Here is a 19,884-nt window from a genome sequence, read left to right on the forward strand (position 1 = left end):
TTTTAATAATAAACTCGCTTTTTTTCAAGGGTGTGCATTGAACTTGCATTCCATAGACTATATATAGACTTTGTATCATTAAGGTTTCCATTATCACTTTATCCTTTTTTGTTTAAAGTCATCCATTGATTACGTTAGTCTGTTTAATTATCAGTTCACAGTATTGTCATTCTGCCGTGGAATATAGATATACACACATCAGTTACTTGCCGACACGGCTCTTGCTGATAGCCCATTAGCCATTGCCTAATTATCAATGTTTTCCAACACCTGGCAATTTGGGTCTCAGTCACTTTGTGCTGTATCAACATAAAAAATTTCTCGTTTGATTAACTTATGGAACATGAGTCGACTTTTTTGACTTGTGCGTCCTTGAACTTGGGTTATTTTCTTTTTCTCGGCCTCAAAGTGATTGCCATTTCCAGCACATCTTGAGGTGTTTAAATTTGTCTTTTTGTTATGAACATTTGAGTGGTTGAGTTTCCCATCAAAATAATTGAAGCGAGAACTGGTGGTTGGACTTGAACTGATCTGTCTAGATGGATTGTGTCATTTTAGTCCAATTTTAAGCTTTCATTCTGTTGGATTCAGCTTTTTTTTTTTTTCCCTACTGTTCTGTAGTCTTGTTTTGGTCGATTAATGGTTTAAAAACTATGCAGCCACAAGTTTCTTAAGGGATCTCGATTCCCCAGACAGCGTACAACTGTAATTCTCCCAGTTTTTTAAAGCTCAAACAGTTGAAAATAAAGATCAAATGGTTGCCCCAACTCAAATAACACGCAAGTGTGTCTTAATTCATCCACAAGTTGCATAGATTACAGAAAAATCTGCCCATTGAGATGACAAAGCAAGTACTGTTTCTTGATTCATCCTCAAGTTGCATTGACTACAGGATAAGTTTCGTAGCATGAATGAGGTGAATGATATTTCTCAAGATTCCTATTTCCTTTCCCCAAAATAAAAATGTCGAAGTTGCAAATCATTTACATATTAAATGCGCAAGTTGTTGCAATGGGTTCCACCAGAATTAAAAGTCTGGCAACAAGCACTGGGGATGCACGTTCTGCAGACGAAAAAATAAAATAAAATAATTCGTGCGCCAACATTTTCTACACGCTAGAAAAAGAAAAAAAACAAAGAATTGTCCTGCTCGGATAGATCAAAGTAGGCCCAGGTAGCCGCAAACGGCAGGGATTCACATGTGACGTGCCCTGTATTTCCTGGTTGTTCCTTTGTACGTTTCAAGAGAACGCTTGAGGATTCCACATTTTGTTCTGACCTGGTAAAACAGAGACGGCTTCTTTCCCAAATTAAAGCACCGTGCGACACGGTTGATAGCAGTATGAATGTTTGCTAGACTCATGTTGCCTGCCAAAAACTTGTTTAATTTTAGTTTTTTTTTTTTTTTGGGTTTTGTATCTCAGTTTTTCAGATGCTGTATTAAGAATCTCGGTGAATATATTGTGCTAGTTTCTGAAGCCGGCAATCATCTGCACTCTCCGACCAAAATCTAAGAATAGAAAGGAGGGACAAACATCCTTCAATAAGTTGTCGTGACATGTCAAGAGTTGACTTCAAAACCACGAAAATTTCATAGCTTTGCCATCGTTGAAGCGGCCGCCGTTTAAATTTCCATTCCCCCTCTGTATTCCACGGGGAAACTGCACTGTAAGTAACCCCTGAAGTTCCCAAGAAATCTCTTCCTCATTCCCACACAAAAATCCCTCTTATTTTCTGTATCTACGCCATTACTAAGCACTACAATCCAATCTACTAACCCACCATGTCGAAGCAAAATCCACCACCGTTCATCCTGGAAATCACTGTACTGTCGGCGGAGGGATTGGAGACCACCTCTTCTTCAACTCTCTTTTCCCGCCGTATCAGGCCCTTCATCACCTTCACCACGGTTCCACCCAGTCCCTTCAGCCCCAACAAGAGCAATAATAAGAAGTGCCACGTGTACAAAACAAGGGTGGATGATAAAGGCGGCATCAATCCCACCTGGGGTGACAAGTTCCGGGTCCCTCTGGACACAGCCTTCTTTGCAAACAGATTCTCCGCCATTTATCTCCATCTCTTCACCAAGAGGCTCGTTGTGGGACAAGTCCAACTTGGTTGGTTTCATATTCCGGTCTACGACATGGGGTCACCACCAGTTGGGTCGGTTCGGTACTTGAGTTACCGGCTGCGTGCCAGAGACGGCTCAAGGTGCCGGGGGATTGTCAATCTTTCCATAAAGTTAGAAACTTTAGCCTCTGTTGCCGGCCAAAGAGTCCCAGGTTGGGGTTCACCGATGGTTGACATGTGTCGCACCGTGATTGGCATACCGGCAACGTTGTTCAGGCATATACAGGTAAGAGTGAGTGAGTGAGTGAGTGAGGGGACTGTTTCAAGCAGAGTTAGGTTTTACTTGAAAACATGTCCGGGCGTTTTGACGGGTTGAGTGTTGTTGAACAGTGCCAAGTGGCTCGTGGGAAATCCAGTTGTTTGGAACTCACCAATAATCAGTGAACAGATGTAGAAAATATACCGTATCAATCAATCATTTGGGGGGTCGGGTTTGCACTCTGATTTCTGCATATGTTAAAAAACAGGGGCCATTATCGTACGTCTCTAAACAGGTCTGAGACAAAAGCATGACTGTTTCTTATAAAGAACTACGCAATTATTACTGAGTTCTGATTTTGGTTTTGAGTACACTGACGGTTGATTACTATATTAAGAATGGCTGTTTTTCCCAGAGTTATCTTGGTTTTCTTTGTTTCAATCATTTCTTTGAATTTTCTTGCGGTAATAGTAATAACAATTCATGGCGGTACCTTAATTTAATTATTGCCTAATTGAAGTGTTTGGAAAACTTGAGGTCCCCTTGGGCTTCTCCCCAGTTAGTGACAGTGTCATATTCAGGACAGATCAAATACAGTTTACCGCTCACAACAGAGTTCAATGACCCCGCATCTATTCAATGACCTAACCATTCATTCAAAACGTTCTTCCCTTTCGATTATGGCCTAATTGAAGTGTTAAAAACTCTAACCATTAATCAAAAAAATCTCAATCCTACTTTGATGGCTTCATCCATTGATCTCTTTGTAACTTGAAGTCGTTATGTCGTCCTATTTTGATATCAATTATTAAATACTCATCCATTAATCCTTAATCAAAAAGTCATACTACTGTTTGATATTAATATGACTAAATCTTCAACCCTCGACATTATAACAATCCAACCGAGTATTAACAAGTTCACATGCAATAAAGCAATTGCTAGTGTCGGCTCAAGGCTTGGATACCCATTGAGAAAGCGGTAAGGATGACCCCTTGGAGCCATTCGACTATAGGATTCGAAAAAGTTGGATACTCCATGTGGCCATCATTGCCTTCCACCCACGGTTGATCATTTGGAGCCATTCAACTTTAGGATTCGAAAAAAATTGTAAACAACTACTTAGAATTCTCACTTCTCACACATTTCATCTAGTCTCGTGTGATGAATAACACAGATATTCATCCACAAACAAATTATATAAAAATAATCTTACAAATTGACTTGATTTTATCTTATCCTTTAAATCTACACTTTACAATAAAAATAACTGTACAATCTGACAAACTATAACAAATTACGTCAGCTTATGGGATTACATTTAAGTAATATATTTATAACTAGAACATTTCCCATCAACACAAAAGAAAGCAAAAATATAACATTTCATGTAAGCCATCTCATTAAAAAAAAAAGTTCTTATAATCCAAAAATTCTAAAAAATCCCAAAATATTGAAAAAAGAGATAGACCTAAATAAGTATATGAAAGAGAGAGGAGGACCGCTGTCCTGCGAGTCATCCCTTGGTGTTGGCCACCATTAAAATTTAAAAACTTTATGTTGGCCACCAACATAATATGAAATACATTGCAGGTTCCTAAAGTCCAAGGAAAAGTTGTGTGAAAAGTAAAGCTAGTAGCTTTTTACAAAACGGTAAAAACCTACGAACTGATTACTCAATTGACCCATATAAAAAAAAAATGTGGCTGAAGCATTTTCCTTTTCTGAGTCACCACATTAGTGACAGTACAATTATAAACAATATAGGAGGGGTGGTGTTTGCTGACAAAGCTTTGAATGGATTACAAAACTTTTAAACCCTTTGCAAGAACAGGGTGCCAACAATAGCTTGACATCTACTTGGAATACAAAGGTACTTTCCAAGCAGAACATAATCTAAGGAGTGTCTCTACCATGCCATATTCCTGATATCTGATGTGGCTTCTTGGAGTTTCTTCTTGAACGATTTAAGACTACTCTGGCCCTTGGTCCAATGAAATGAGGAGCTCCGTTTTAAGAGATCAGATATTACAGGAGATTTCAATATTGAATCGGAATCCTCTGATGGAGTGTCATCGTAATCTGCAGAGATATATATATATATATATATATTCAATTAGCCAGCTTAATGCCACTTTCTGATACAATGTTGCTCACATTCAAGATTAATAGTGATGTTGCAACAAAAAATTCCACGATTGAAGTCTAGAACCAGAGCTGGTTCTTTGGGAATGCTTTGAAGAAGGAAAAAACAAGGGCATTTATTACACAACTTATACCTCACAACGTGCCCAACAAGGGAAAGAGGAGGAGGGGCAGGGGGAGCATAGGATGATAAATTACTGCCTTCAAATAGAGATGCTATAGAATGTCTGATTTAATAACATAATTCCACACAAAAAAGTAAGCAACGTGAAAACAATCACCTGATCACCTGGGGATGTTGGGTATTGCCTTTTTAATAATTTGGGGATATTGCCTTTTTAATAATTTGGAGGCTTGTCTATCGTTCTCGTGGCACACGACACGTTAAAGTTTGGGCATCTTCTAATCCCATACAATAACAAAAATTCCACAAAAAAAAAGTGACGTGAAAACAATCACCTGAAGATGTTGGGAGCTGATAATGTCGTTTTAAGAATTTGGAGGCTTGTCTATCTTTCTTGTGGCACATGATTCGTATTAAAGTTTGGGCATCTTCTAATCCCATTTTATCATGATTACGTGAATCCAATCCTGTTGAAATTTGTTCACTTGCTGTCATGAGCATCTGGATAACCGTACCAGTCTGCAGAAATAAAAGTCACCATACTGCAAGTTTCATCCATTCATTTGAGTATAAAAATTAGCGAACACAAAAAAGAAAAAAGAAAAGTAAACCTGAAGGGAATACAAGCTCAGTATTTGTTCAGCAAGTTTTGCTTCTTGGCCCACTACCGAACGTGGAAGGCCCTCTCCATCAGCTATAAAGAAATCCTAAAAAGTTGAGCAGCAAGGCCCTATTAGCAACCACAGTAAACTGGTAACAATGCAATCACATGTATCAAGCAATATATACATCAGGCAAGCAACCATTAGGGTCAGGAGTGCTTGAAAAAACAAAAGGAGAATTCCATACATAGGTTTGTGAATGGCAACCAAACAATGCCTTCCAAACTAATTAGTGGCATATTGAAGGATATTATAATGGACTGAAATCTACTAACCATCTTAACCAAAAGAACATGAAAGTCCTGGAGTCCCTCAGAGAAGTTATATTATGGATAAGGGTTCACTCAAAACTTTTGTACTATATGGTGAGTGAGCTGTTGTGAAATTGGATAAAACGAAAGCTGCAATATGATTCTAGTTGACTATACTAGATTAGAAACAATAAGCCAATTCAAGTCTAGAGTTGGATCCAATCTGACTTGGGCGAAGGTTCTGGGTCAGTTGGCTCTTAACGGTGGAAGGATCCTGCTCTCAACGGTGGAAGGATCTGAAGCACTTTCCACCCACATGAACCAACACATTTTAAAAGCAATAAGTTGATGTAAAGGAAATGATGCTGAACTAAAAGTATCAGTCCAAAACATGCAAAACGCAACTACAGGAGTGAAAACATTAAGCTGAAGGTTATTTTTGTTTCTTGGGTAGACCGTAGGTCACCCATTGCAATGCTACATGACATAACTGTTTTGTTCTTTTCATGTAATTTTTGATACATATGAACGACGCCGCTAAGATTCAGAGGTCAAAGACAAGACGGAGGTAACTAGGAAGAATGGGTTGGTAATGCCTGATTTCTGTGCTCACAAGTTAGCAACATTACCTGCCTTGTGCAGACCATACAGTCACGTCATCAAAATATTGTCTTGTAATGGGCAAGTGCTTACCATATGGGTTATGATGATTGTTTGTCCCATCAGATTATACAGTCATGTTGGTCAACAAATTGCCATGCCTTTAGTTGATGGACATGACCACTTACATGAGACATGCAATTGCCAGGTGTTCTTCATTTCTTTCCAGAACTTATTATTTAAATTTCCAAGAAGTAAAGGTTTATTTATTGAAAATAGGTTTGTCTACTACAACTAAAATAAGAATACACACCTTCAATAGATTAAGGTCATCCCCCATGATTATGATATCTGAATCAGAATATGAGCGAGAAGGACCTCCATTAAGTAACACCCAAACATAGCCTTCCTGAATCAAGAACACATACAAAATTAGAACCTGAGTGAAAGAGGCCACAACAGATTAGAACTTGAGGATGTAAGCACACCAGCGATGCTCGACAGATGCTGAAAACCACAAGGTCTCTAAGAGTTTCATCAATTAAACCACATATATGGTTGAGAACCTGCATCAAGGAACCTTGTATCAATAGAAATTCACCCATGGTCGTAGAAGAAAACACTATTCAAACACTACAATTCAATTTTCAAAGGATTTCTATACACAGACATTCACACAAACGGAGAAATTTTACTTCAATATCTTACAGTATCAACATGTGGAAGAACACTGTCCAATCGAGCACCTTCAACACTACCACGGTATAAACAAAAGAGGAATGTATCTCTGAGATCCCAGAACACAACTCTCGCACCTAGAAATTAAACTTTAGCTGATTGTCTCTTCATAAGCACCAAAGCCAAGTATTTAGGGAAATTGCCATTCACAGACAGGCTTGTTGATACAAATAGATTTTATAACCTTACCCGTAAGGTCACAAATTTTGCTGATAGCATCTGTCGCAGTATCCCGAATGCTGTGAAAGGTGATGACAAACAGTTCATCAACCGCTTCGCCACATGTTAGTAGAGAACTCTCTGAAGTTTCCAGATGCCCTTCTTTAGCTGGACGAATTGTTAAGCATGTATATATATCAAACACTTCAGCAGTTAATAACTTTTCATCTCTCAAAAAGTAGTAAAAAATAAATAAAACTTAAAAAAGTAATATACTAATCATTTAAGTCTGAGACCACAACTTAGAAAAAAAACCAGTGTATCATGAAGAATAAAATGCGATCTTTATTAATTTCTTATTACCTTAAAAAAAATATTTTCAATTTTTATCGGCAAGAAGGAAAAAGATTCTGTTTCAGTATGCGTCAGTCTAGTAAATGCTATTTTGTACAAGTCTATATCATCATCCATTACAAACGCATATGGATGTTCTTTCCTGGTAAAGGTTTTTAAACCATCAAACATTTGCAGATCTTGTGGTCAGAGAGGATCCCCATGCATGCAAAGCAAATGCATGTTACAGAAAATTTCATTGAATGGGAAATGTGCGAAACCATGGACACCATAAAATATTAGGTTTGTTAACCACATACAAAAAGGAAAAAAAAAAACAAAAAGAAGAAGAATTTACCCCATCCTTGACCAACCGGCAGTCTGATTAGTGCCCAGGACTTTCTAATGCCATCCTCTAGTATGCCAATTTGTTTCTGAATATACTGCAGGAAGAAACAAAAGATAAGGGGAAAGAATTAAAAGTTGATGATATATTCATGCAGTATATTTTTAAGTTATGATAAATCTATTTTTATCTAGGCCTGCTGGGCGGGCCCCCACATCCAGCCCATCCGCCCGCCCCCACATGGGCCAGAGCGGTCAATCCTCCGGCCCAAGCGAACAGGCAAGCGGGATTTTGTTAAAAATCTAGAAGCTGGTGGCCCCACCCACCCGCATAAGGTATATAAGTAAAAAAAATAAAAATAATAAAAAAAATTAAAAGAAATAAAAAACCCTAATTTCCTCATTTCTTTACTTCTCTCTTCTCTCTCAATCCCATCCCCAATCTTCATCTCCTCCTTTATTGCCAACCCTAGCCCTTCTTCTTCAAGGTGGTTCTCCATGAGATACCCATGGGCCACGGCATGGCCATGGGTCTGAGCAAAGAACCACGGCCACGATTGACTGTGGTTCTCTGCCCAAACCCACAAGCCATGACATGGCCATGGGTCTCTACGAAGGAACTCGAAGTGAGAAGGCGCTGTCTTGCGCAACAAATCGATAGTTGGCCCTCTATCATCTTCTATCCAGTAGACTTGGTAAAAGGGTCCTGATGGATTTCCAGAATTAGAGTTCAACCCACCTAAAAAAGTTTATTCCTACCTCATTTTCTTCCCAAAATACTAATAATGTACCCTCGTGCATACAGTTGACGTGATTTTTTGCTTAGACCCACAGCCACACCATAGTCTGCCCAGATGCTTTATTTATTTGTTTGTTTAAGATTTTATTTTTTTGTTGGATCTGTGTATTTGAGGTTTGGTTTGTGGATTTGGTGAACAGATTCACGGATTTGGGTTGTTTGGCAGAATTAGGACGGGGGTACCCACAGGGCCGCATATGTGGGTCAAGGCCGGAAAGTGGGACTGAAAAGTGTCCCCCCCACCAGGTGGGGGCGAGTAGGAGATTGGGTGGTTGCCCGCCCACATAGAGCCAGTAGCAGCCCTATTTTTATCCCAACTCTCTATCACCTGTCCTCAGTGACTATCAAGGCCACAAAAAGAATAAAAAAGATTAAAAAAAATAATAAGAAAAATAAAAAATAAAAAAAGTTCTAAGAATAAACCTGAAAATTATGAAATGTGATACTATATTTGGTGTATAGCCAAACTTCTTATACTGAGTTTATTGGTACATTGCCAAACTTCTTCCAACATACATTTCTTTAACATTTCTAAAAGGTTGTTTTTTGGTTGATCAAATTCTTGTCACCAAAAGAAAAGTGGAGATAACATGTGAAGGATGAGAGTTATATATGGTCCGTCCAAATCAACACTTTTCTCTTGGACTTGTGTGATCAATGTATTAGTGGATTACATTTATTTAAATTAATTCCTATGTTTATCTATGTATTTTGGGTATAGAAAAATTTGTACAGCTGTATAGGATTTATAGGATTTGTAATTTGAATATTTAGATTGGGTAGATAAGTATGGGAAACATATTTTATCCAAGATTTGAATCCCTTTAAGATAGGAAGTCAGATTTCGATTTTCCTATCTGTGTAATCTATTTTTTTCTATTTATGAATGAGAAGAAAGAGGAGGAGATCATTCAGCAAAAGATAATTGTTATGGTATCACAGCAAGGTTCAGAATCCTAGGTTTTTCTGATTTTACGATTTTTTTTCGGCTAGAGTTTTTTTTGTTTCCAGAGTTGCGGCTATTTTTTTCTCTAGTCTCAAGGGTTGCGGCTAGGGTTTCTTGTCTATCATGTTTTCTGAAATTAGAGATTCTCTTCTGGTTCGATTCAATGGAAAGAATTATGTTGCTTGGCCTTTTCAGTTTCAACTTTTGGTGAAAGGGAATGAACTTTGGGGTCATATTAACGGGAGTAGTGTGGCACCAGAGGACAAAGATCAGTGGGCTTCTTGGAAAGGCAAGGATGCCCTTGTCATGTCTTGGATTCTTGGATCTGTTGATCCCTATATTATCTTGAATTTATGCTCATTCAAGAATGCTCGTGATATGTGGAATCATCTCAAGTGGCTGTATACTCAGAATAATGCAGCTAGGAGATTTCAACTCAAACTAGAGATGTCAAATTTCTCTCAAGGAACTCTCTATATGGAGGAGTTTTATTCAGGTTTTTGTAACTTGTGGGCTGAGCATATAGATATTGTATACACATCAATTCCAGCAACAAGTTTGGTCGATATTCAAGTTGTTCATGAAGGAAGTATGCGGGCACAGTTTCTTATGAAACTAAGGCCTAAATTTGAACTTATTCGTGCTAATCTGATGAACCGAGATCCTGTGCCTCCACTTGATATGTGTTTGTGAGAGATATTTCGAGAGGAGCAAAGATTGATGACTCAAACAACCATGGAACAAGCTACTCCAGCTCCTATGGCATATGCAGCTCAAGGAAAAACCAAAGGGAGGGATTTGAGCACTACTCAATGCTATAGTTGCAAAGGTTATGGGCATCTCGCTGCAAATTGCTCTAAGAAAACTTGCAACTATTGCAAGAAGCAAGGACATATTATCAAGGATTGCCCGATACGTCCTCCACGTCGCCAAGAAACTGCCTATTCAGCTGCTGCTAAGGCTACTAGTGTTGCCAATTCTACCTTGGCCACTTCCTCTCATGTTCCAGCTTCTACTTCTCAAAATCCCACCTCTATTACACCATAAATGGTACAACAAATAATTATCTCAGCTCCTTCAGCTTTTGGTATTTCAGGTAAAACCAAATCTGCCTCTAAACCTTGGTATTTTGATTCCGGTGCCACCAACCATATGACAAGTGCCTCTCACTCTCTTGTTAATGTCTCACAGTATGCTGGTCCACTTAAAATTCACACGGCAGATGGTAGTGCCCTACCTATCACTACTATAGGTGATATTTCTCCTTCCTTGAAAAATGTTTTGGTGTCTCCTTCATTAAATACCAATCTGATTTCTATTGGCCAATTAGTTGACAGTAATTGTAGAGCGTCATTTACTTCTTCTGGTTGTCTTGTACAAGATTAGGTGACCAGGAAGATGATCATGAGGGGTCCTAAAGAGGGTCGGCTGTTTCCTTTATGTTTATATTCAAAATTTGTTGAGTCAAAATCTTTATCTTCGTTTTCTTGTAACATTGGTACTTTGAGTGTGAAGGATTGCATAGGCGGTTGAGCCATCCCAATTCTCACATACTTCATAGTTGTTATCTTCCGGTTTAATTGGCAACAAAGAGCTCTATTCTCTTGATCAATTAAATTTTGATTTTGATACCATGTAAGATAGCTAAAAGCAAAGTTTTGCCTTTTCCTTCAAAAGGATCTCATGCCACTCGTGCCTTTGATGTTATTCATAATGATGTATGGGGTATTGCCACGATCAAATCTCATGATCGTTATAAATATTTTGTGACATTTATTGATGATTATACTCGTTTTACGTGGATTTACTTTCTTCGCACTAAGAATGAAGTATTTCTAGTATTCAAGCGTTTCTTGACTTATCTCACTAATCAATTTTTCTGCCTCTCCTAAGGTTCTCCTCTCCGATTCAAGAAGAGAATATATATATATATATATATATATCTACTGAGTTTCAAATGTTCCTTCAAGATCAAAGAATTATTTCTTAACGTTCTTGTCCATATACTCCACAACAAAATGGAGTAGCTGAAAGAAAGAATCGTCATCTTCTTAATATGTGAAAGAATCATCATCTTGTTAATATGGTCCGGGCTCTCCTAATTGATTCAGGTGTGCCCTCTCGTTTTTGGTATGAAACTTTGTCTACTGCGGTGTATTTAATTAATAGATTACTCACTCCAGTATTAGACAATGTTTCTCCTTATTCTTTGCTATTTGGGCGCTCCCCAAACTATTCTCAATTGCACTCATTTGGTTGTGTTTGTTTTGTGCATCTTCCATCTCATGAAAGACACAAACTTTCTGCTCAATTAGTCAAATGTGCTTTTTTAGGGTATAATTCTTTTTTTTTTTTTTTTTTGATAAGTAAACAGTAGTATTAATAATAATAGGCATAGCCCAAGTATGCAAGAAGGTATACAAGAGGTAAGACCTATCTAGATAGCTACAGTATTCACTAGAAACTCGTGTACATTTAGGCCATTAAAGTCTATAGCTAGAGACCACATAAATAAAGTGCTGAAAAATAAGATACAAAGCTCCTTAGTTGTCCTCTCCTTGTCTTCAAAAGTTCGTTCATTTCGCTCTTGCCAAATGCACCACATAATCCAGATAGGTACCATCTTCCACACAACTTTGATATGTAGATCACCCCCCGGCATCTCCCAACTGGTTAATAATTCAACTACTGACTTTGGCATCACCCAGTTTAAACCTACTCGACGGAATACTTCACACCACAAGGCTCTAGCTGTCTCACAATGTAGCAGGAGATGATTCACTAACTCACCAGCTCTCTTACACATACAACACCAATCAGTAATGATTACCCACTGCTTCCGCAGATTATCGATAGTCAAAATCTTACCCAGGGCTGCTGTCCAAATGAAGAAAAGTGTTTTGGGCAGTGCTCTATTCCTCCACAATCTTCTCCATGGAAACGGAGCATTCGGTATAACTGTAAGGGCCTTAGGGTATAATTCTTTTCAGAAGGGTTTTGTTTGTTATGATCTTCAGGCTAAACGCACTCGAGTTTCTCGCAATGTGGTGTTCTTTGACAAACAACAATTTTTTCGTACTCATCTAGACCCTATTCCTCCTAGTTTTTGTGTTTTGCCAAATTTTTCAGATGAGGATACAACTTCTACACCAGCTTCCGTTCAATTTCAACGTGGTTGTGTTTACACCAGGCGTAAATCATCTCATCCAGCAGATCTGACCACTCTTTTTGCCCCTTCTGAGCATTTACCCGTGGCTCCCAATCAATCCCTTCACACATCTTATGATCCACCATCTTGTCGGCATGCTTCTAGAGTCTCCAAACCCCCGGATCGGTATGGTTTTTCCTCTCATTCTTCTATGACTACTACACTTTCTTCTATTGCTATTCCCTCCTCTTATAAGCAGGCTATGGAACGAGTATTGCAGGAATGCCATGCAAGTATGATGAGGAACATAAGATTTATAAGAGTTGCACTTACTTTAAGAGTGTTTAACCTGATACAGAGTTTGGATATTGTTAATTCATTCAACTTTTTGCTCACGTCGTCCTCCAAAAGTTTATGCTGTAGCACCTTCTTCTTCATTATTGGAATAACTGTCTCCTCATAACGAGTTAAAGGAGGGGCCAAGGGATAGAGGTGATTCTTGTCAACTGCAGTATTGAAGGCAGTACGATAAAAATCAAAATCTAAAATATATCTTTCTAAACAAACTCACATTAATCAACTTGACTTTGATAACATCCGAGAACATGCTCTGAAAACTTTTCAATTGCTTAGAACAATTGCTGGTCAAAGAAAAAGTGCAGCTGCCAATTATCAAGGGGCACACAATAAGACGTAAAATTTCCAAAACATATGAGATTCTATGCACAGAACCTTCACTATTTGATGAATTCATGTAGATAAAATAAACTCAAAACAAAATGATCAAGGATACCACATAGAAGAAAAAGATCTTCCCAGAGGGATAGCATTTAAGAGTGCAAGCCAAAACTGTAGGATAAGCAATCCCTAGCGTATGCGGTAACATTAAAAGATATAACTCCACTTAATTTCATTTCCCACCCATAATACATTGGATAATCACAAATTCTAGTTCAGCAAAATATTCCAAGGGATCGCCTGTCATAAATGCCAGTCTGCTAAAGACGAGGCAGTTTTGCTAACAAGAAGTGGTATTTAAAAGTGGGCCATGTATATCAAACCAGATTTCCATTTTATCACATAAGCAAGCAGGGAATCCTGTCAAACTCTTCAAAGATGAGCCTTGAATTGCAATTGACTGAACCTTCACCTAAATTTATTTTGGGGGGAGCTTATATACATACATTTCTAAATCTCAAGTGCTGGAAATATTCTCAGCATCACACTAGATGTCAAAAATATTTCACATTTCTAGATTTATCAGTCTCACCAAATAATCCAAAATTGATGAAGAAAGAGAGAGACAAATAAAGTCCTGGTATGGAAAAAGATACGATATATCTTTTAATTGGTAAGTTGTAAACATATCTTGGCGAGTCCTGAATCCAGGACAGATTTAGGAAACCTGTCTATGCATACTTGTGGTGGGCTTTAGGATGGAGCAGTTTAGGGCCTATTGCCATAGAAGAAATTAGAGATTGTTGAATGAATTAGGAAAAGAAACAATTAAGACAAAAAAAAAAAAAAGAATATGGGTAGTTACCTGAGGCAAACAGGTTGCAGAATTATAGAAAGAGATATGATATTTGCAGTCCTAGAGTGCATAATTAATGCACACTCCTTTTCAAAAAAGTGAGTAAATATAGGACTCACATGAAAAAAATTAATTTTTTATTAGTGGACCCTACTCTTTTTCAAAAGGATTATGCAGCGCTTGCATAACCATGATTGTATTTAACATTACTCTTATAGAAAACTTATGGGTTTGAGGGTTTCAAGTATGTAAGAAAAAGGGAGACCCAAGACCTCCACCCAACAGCCTAACCAAAAAATGAAAAAGCATATCAAACAATTTTTTTAAAAATGGAAAACACAAAATGCATCTTTATAGTTGCTCACAATTTTCAGTTTACCAATAGGAAGTTAAGCAAAGGTCAAGGAAGTAAAACAAAAGGCAATATGCCCAATCTCAAATATGTACCAAGATAATTGTACTTTACCTAGCTGGTTAAGCATTTTCAGCAAATAGGCATCCAGACTGTGAAAAATAACAGATAGCAGAGCTTGTAAATGTGTAACATCCATTAAAAGATTCAAGCCAAAGAACTGATCCACGGTCTGCAAGTTAAGGTAGATATAAGAGCCATGAATTGAAACAAGACAACAAGCTGCTCTACAATAAGTAATTAAATATAAAAACAAGAATGTCAGTCAAAATAAACCGCATAAAAAGTTCAAAAGGAGATATAGTACTAACATGTGAAAGCCCATTGACATTTTTATCTTGTTCTTCTTTTGTAGGTTCTTTAGATTTCAATAGCAATAATTTTTTTATAAGTGATTCAATTTTATCAAGAGCACATTTGTCAAAAAAATTTTATAGTCTCCAAACAGGTACCCAAGCACACAACACATATACAGAAGGAGCACCTAAATAGAAAGAATCTACACAATTGGAACTCAATAGCAATAATTACAACCTACAATGATCACTAGAACACGAAGATAGACATTTAAAAGTCAAAGAGGACACTCGGCTACAAGAAGCTCAACTAAGCAACCTCCATAAAACTAAAAGAATGAAAAATCAATATTTAAATCCAATGGTTTTTTTCTTGCTTTTTTCCCAAGATGCACCAAAATAATTGTTACAGTAATAGTATTTACCCCTTCAATTTCTTGATTACCTATTAAAAAAAAAAAGTATTTACCTCTTCAATGATCCTAAAAACTTCAACTGCTGATGCAGCCAGTTTTTGCTGAGATGATAAAGGCTCCCAGCCCTGCACAAACCGAAAAACATATGGCAGGCAAAACATGCATAAAGAGACACAAATCTCCATTTTTTTTAATAGGTAATCAGGAGTTGTATTCATAACAAAATAAGGTATAGCCCAAGTACACAGGATGCATACATGAGAAGTACCTAACTAGAGTTTACAACCGAAAATAGAAAATCATGTACATTTAGCCCATTAAAATCAATGACCCCAGCCCATAAAAGGAAAATTTAATCTCATCCATTGTCCTCTTGCAATCCTCAAAGCTTCTATCATTACTCTCCCGCCAAAGCTTATATCTAACACAACTAAAAGCATAGCCTTTTCTTGTTCAGTTGTCATCTTCCTTTCTTATCTTTTCTTCCTTGAACTAATATTAAACCAGGGGGTCATCTAATTACATATTTTTTCTAAGTAATTGGCCACCCGATTAATAATCAAAACTTTAAATGAAACCATTACTTAGTATGGAAACGACCTCAAGATCAAATACACGTCCAGTCCATTCCAGAAGCCGTGAGTTCTGAGCAATCACCCACTCAAGAATTAATGGTTTAGCAACTTCTCCAATCTGCAGATGCAGGAAAAAAAAACAACTGATTTTCACACCTTTTTATCTAAATTAGGCTGGGGCAGATCAAGCATATTTTTTGATAAAAATTCTGTAGCAAAAAACCAGTATCAAATTATAATTATCAGCTCAAGCACAGAATAAATCATCTGAGCACCAACATTAGCCTGTTCCTTGTAACATCAAACCCAGGAGCATACAAAAGCATAATAAACATAGTGTAATGCCATCAATTCCTGAACATAAGCAGTATTTATTCCCCGAACAGAATGATGATCTGAACATCACTTCGCATGGAGAACGTATAAGATTCAACACATGTTAGATGCAATTAAAGCAGAGTTGAAGCGTGCAAATGGCAATGAATTTTTAGTAGGTTAAAGTATAGAATTTTAGTTGCTTGTTGAAATACTTTTTAGAGTATGGTTTTGGGAATTTTTGTAACCCCTAAACTCCTTTCTATAAAAGGTATTCACCCGAAATAAGTGAGGGTCTTAAATAAAACCGTCCTTTTTCTTGAAAAAAAATGGCAATGAAATTGTTGACTTAAATAAGGTTATCTATAAATTAAAGAATTAACCTCCAGAACAGAATCACCACTATCATCGTTGCACAACAAACTGAAACAAAACATGAACATATGCCCAACAGGAAAGAGTTTAAAATGGTGTTAATAGCAACTGAATTAGAGAAACACATACAATTAATTATTTGGGTAATAGTAATGACACATATGCAACTCTTTACATCTCTCTTCACAACTCTTTGTAAATTAAAATGTGGCTAAGTGAAATTTGAAATTCAAATCATATGGAAAACCTATAATTAAAAAATACAAATTTTTTTTTTTTTTTAATAAAATGGCATTGTCACATGGGCTGGTTGTTGTGAAATCACCACTTGCCCCAAAAGCTTAAGTTGATGGGAACAGATAGATTCAATCATTTATATTCATCTTAATACTCCCTTGTAACAAGTGGGCCCAACATATGAAATATTTAATTCAATTGAGTAGTGTAGAGTCAGGATCTGAACACAAAACCTGGCTCTAATACTATGTAAAATCACCATTTGTCCCAAAAGCTTAAGCTAATGTGAAAAGATAGATTTAATCATTTATATTTAATATTTATCTTTAACACATTTGGAAAAAAGTAAGGTGCCACCTGGAATCGCTTTCTTCAGTTGGTCTGCATCTCTTGGGAAAATATTGATTATGGACAATTTGAGAAAGCATGGACTCTTTCGTGATGGATTGGTGCTACATGTGTAAGAAGAGTGATGAGTCTGTGGATCATCTTTTACTTCATTGTTAGGTGGCAAGGATGTTATTGGCTGAGATTTTTAACAAGATTGGAATTGCATGGATGATGCTTAAGAGGGTGGTAGATTTGTTCGCTTGCAGATGTAGGGATAATAATTCCCTTATGTATCATATGGTGTCTAGCTTGAAAGGAATGACCGAAGCTTTGAAGATAGGGACCGCTTTCTGGATGAGCTTAGAAGTTTCTTCTCCCGTACTTTATTTCTTTGGGCTTGTGCCAGTGTTTTTAATGGAGCCAGTTTACATGATTTTCTTGAATCACTTTCTAGCTCCTAACTTGTAATTTTTTTTTTTATAAGTAATAATCTTTATTGAATAGAATGAATCTAGGAAATGCCCAAGTACATAGGAAGTATACAAGTGAGACACCTAATTACATTCTAGTAAACTGGAAAGAAGATAAAAACTCATGAACATTCCCACCCTTCAATACAATAGCAGTGTAGACGATATTTGAGGAAAAAATACTCTGTTTTCTTATTATTCACAGTGTACATACAAGTGTATATATATATACCCTAAATACAAGAGACCCATATACCCTTATACAAACACATTATAGACAATATATTCTAACACTCCCCCTCAAGCTGGGGCATATACATCATATAAACCTAGCTTGAAACAAATAGGTTTTAATCGACTCCAACACAAGGATTTAGTAAACACATCTGCGAGTTGATCTGCGGACTTCACAAAAGGTGTAGCAATGTCACCACTTAGTATCTTATCTCTAATGAAGTGACAATCAATCTCTATATGTTTAGTCATCTCATGAAACACAGGGTTAGAGGCAATATGCAGTGCAGCTTGATTATCACAAAATAGCTGGAGAGGGATAGGAGCTGGAAACCCAATCTCTTGAAGAAAGTGTTGTAACCATGTCGGCTCACTAGTAGTATGTGCCATTGCCCTGTATTCAGCTTCCGCACTAGAACGAGCTACTACTGTTTGTTTCTTACTCTTCCATGTAACCAAGTTACCTCCTACAAAAGTACAATATCCCGTAGTAGATCTTCTATTTGAAGGAGATCATGCCCAATCAGCATCTGAAAATGCTTCAACTCTAAGATGTCCATTTGGTCGATATAGTATTCCAAGGCCAGGTGCTCGCTTGAGATAACGAAGAATATGAATTACAGCATCCCAATGTGAGATCCTAGGCGTTTGTAAAAATTGACTCAGTACACTCACTGCATAAGATATGTCTGGTCTAGTGATGGTAAGATAGTTCAATTTCCCAACAAGTCTTTGATACATACCTGGATCTCTAAACAACTCCCCTTCTTCTTTCAAGAATTTACTATTGGGATCCATAGGGGTGTCAATAGGTCGTGCACCCAACATGCCGGTTTCTTCCAAAAGATCAAGTACATATTTCCTCTGAGATAGGTTGATGCCCTCTTTAGATCTACTGACTTCAATTCCAAGGAAATATCTAAGCTTGCCCAAGTCTTTCGCCTGAAACTGATCATGTAAAACTTGTTTTAGTCTAATAATTCCAGCAGAGTCACTCCCAGTAATTACAATATCATCCACGTATACAACCAACAAAATGTGACCTGCATCACTATGCAAGTGAAATACCGAGTGATCTGTTTGGCATCTGTGAAGACCAAATGTCAATACAACATCAGAGAACCTTCCAAAACATGCTCGAGGAGATTGTTTCAAACCGTATGATGTCTTTTTCAACCTGCATACAGTACCTTGATACTCCCCCTGAGCAACAAACCCAGGTAGTTGCTCCATATAAACTTCCTCATGCAAGTCGCCATGGAGGAATGCATTTTTTACATCCAGCTGAAATAAAGGGCCAGTCTAAATTAGCAGCAAGAGAGATTAGCACTCGAACAGAAGAGATTTTGGCAACTGGAGAGAACGTCTCTTCGTAGTCAATGCCATAGATTTGAGTGTAGCCCTTTGCAACCAAGCGAGCTTTCAGTCGTTCTACAGAACCATTAGGATGAAGTTTGATAGTGTATACCCATTTACAGCCAACAAATTGTTTACTAGGTGGTAGTGGAACAAGATCCCATGTGCCGTTATGATGAAGAGCATCCATTTCATTTTCCATAGTTGTCCTCAATCCCGGATCAGATAATGCATCCTGAAGTGTCTTAGGAATAGAGAGTTTTGAAACTTGAGATGTAAAACATGAGAATGAAGGGGATAAGGCATGATATGAAACAAATTGACTAATAGGATGTTGAGTAACACAAGAACGTTTACCCTTGCGAAGAGCAATAGGTAGAGAGTCCGAAGTATTGGGCAACTCAGGATCTGAAGATGGAGGCACGACTGGTTGGGGCATGGGAGCCGGCGGCCGCAAGCGACGTGAGTAAACCTGTAAAGGAACTGGGGAAGGTTGGGTGAGTGTGAGGGAGATAATGTACGAGTAGGTAATGGTAGAGGATCACACTCAACACTCGAAGATGTATTTGAAAAATAGGGTATGGATTCAAAGAAGGTAACATCAGCACTCGTGAAATAGCGTCTAAGAGCAGGACTATAGCAGCGATATCCTTTTTGAGTCCGGGAATAACCAACAAAGAGACACTTGGTAGAACGGGGTCAAGTTTATCAAAGCCTGGACCAAGGTTATGAACAAAGCAAACACATCCAAAGAT

At 37.6% G+C, this 19,884-nt stretch overlaps 2 protein-coding genes across 4 annotated transcripts in view; one reads left to right on the top strand and one right to left on the bottom strand.

Moving 5' to 3' along the window:
* Positions 1–659: 659 nt before the first annotated feature.
* On the top strand, positions 660–2,743 carry LOC122282978. 2 transcript variants are annotated; one of them, XM_043095079.1, is made up of 2 exons: positions 660–1,330; positions 1,425–2,743. In XM_043095079.1, the coding sequence occupies exon 2, from the start codon at positions 1,784–1,786 to the stop codon at positions 2,372–2,374; it is 591 nt and encodes a 196-aa protein (XP_042951013.1). In that variant the 5' UTR covers positions 660–1,330; positions 1,425–1,783; the 3' UTR covers positions 2,375–2,743. The 2 variants fall into 2 exon arrangements, with proteins under 2 accessions (XP_042951013.1, XP_042951014.1); XM_043095080.1 differs by having other exon boundaries at positions 660–1,282.
* A 953-nt stretch (positions 2,744–3,696) lies between these two features.
* LOC122282975 (protein unc-13 homolog) overlaps positions 3,697–19,884 on the bottom strand; it is a 42,445-nt gene continuing 26,257 nt past the window's right edge. For both annotated transcript variants that reach the window (XM_043095074.1, XM_043095073.1), the window contains exons 15-26: positions 15,838–15,930; positions 15,291–15,362; positions 14,580–14,697; positions 12,913–13,085; positions 7,700–7,784; positions 7,039–7,176; positions 6,820–6,926; positions 6,600–6,677; positions 6,425–6,520; positions 5,210–5,305; positions 4,934–5,117; positions 3,697–4,411 (exon numbers count right to left, since the gene is read on the bottom strand). In XM_043095074.1, coding sequence (XP_042951008.1) covers positions 4,239–4,411; positions 4,934–5,117; positions 5,210–5,305; positions 6,425–6,520; positions 6,600–6,677; positions 6,820–6,926; positions 7,039–7,176; positions 7,700–7,784; positions 12,913–13,085; positions 14,580–14,697; positions 15,291–15,362; positions 15,838–15,930 — 1,413 coding nt within the window. In that variant the 3' untranslated portion in view covers positions 3,697–4,238. The remainder of the gene's footprint in view (positions 4,412–4,933; positions 5,118–5,209; positions 5,306–6,424; positions 6,521–6,599; positions 6,678–6,819; positions 6,927–7,038; positions 7,177–7,699; positions 7,785–12,912; positions 13,086–14,579; positions 14,698–15,290; positions 15,363–15,837; positions 15,931–19,884) is intronic.

The sequence above is a fragment of the Carya illinoinensis genome, chromosome 11 (genome assembly GCF_018687715.1).
Source record: "Carya illinoinensis cultivar Pawnee chromosome 11, C.illinoinensisPawnee_v1, whole genome shotgun sequence".
In the NCBI taxonomy this organism is placed as follows: Eukaryota; Viridiplantae; Streptophyta; class Magnoliopsida; order Fagales; family Juglandaceae; genus Carya; species Carya illinoinensis.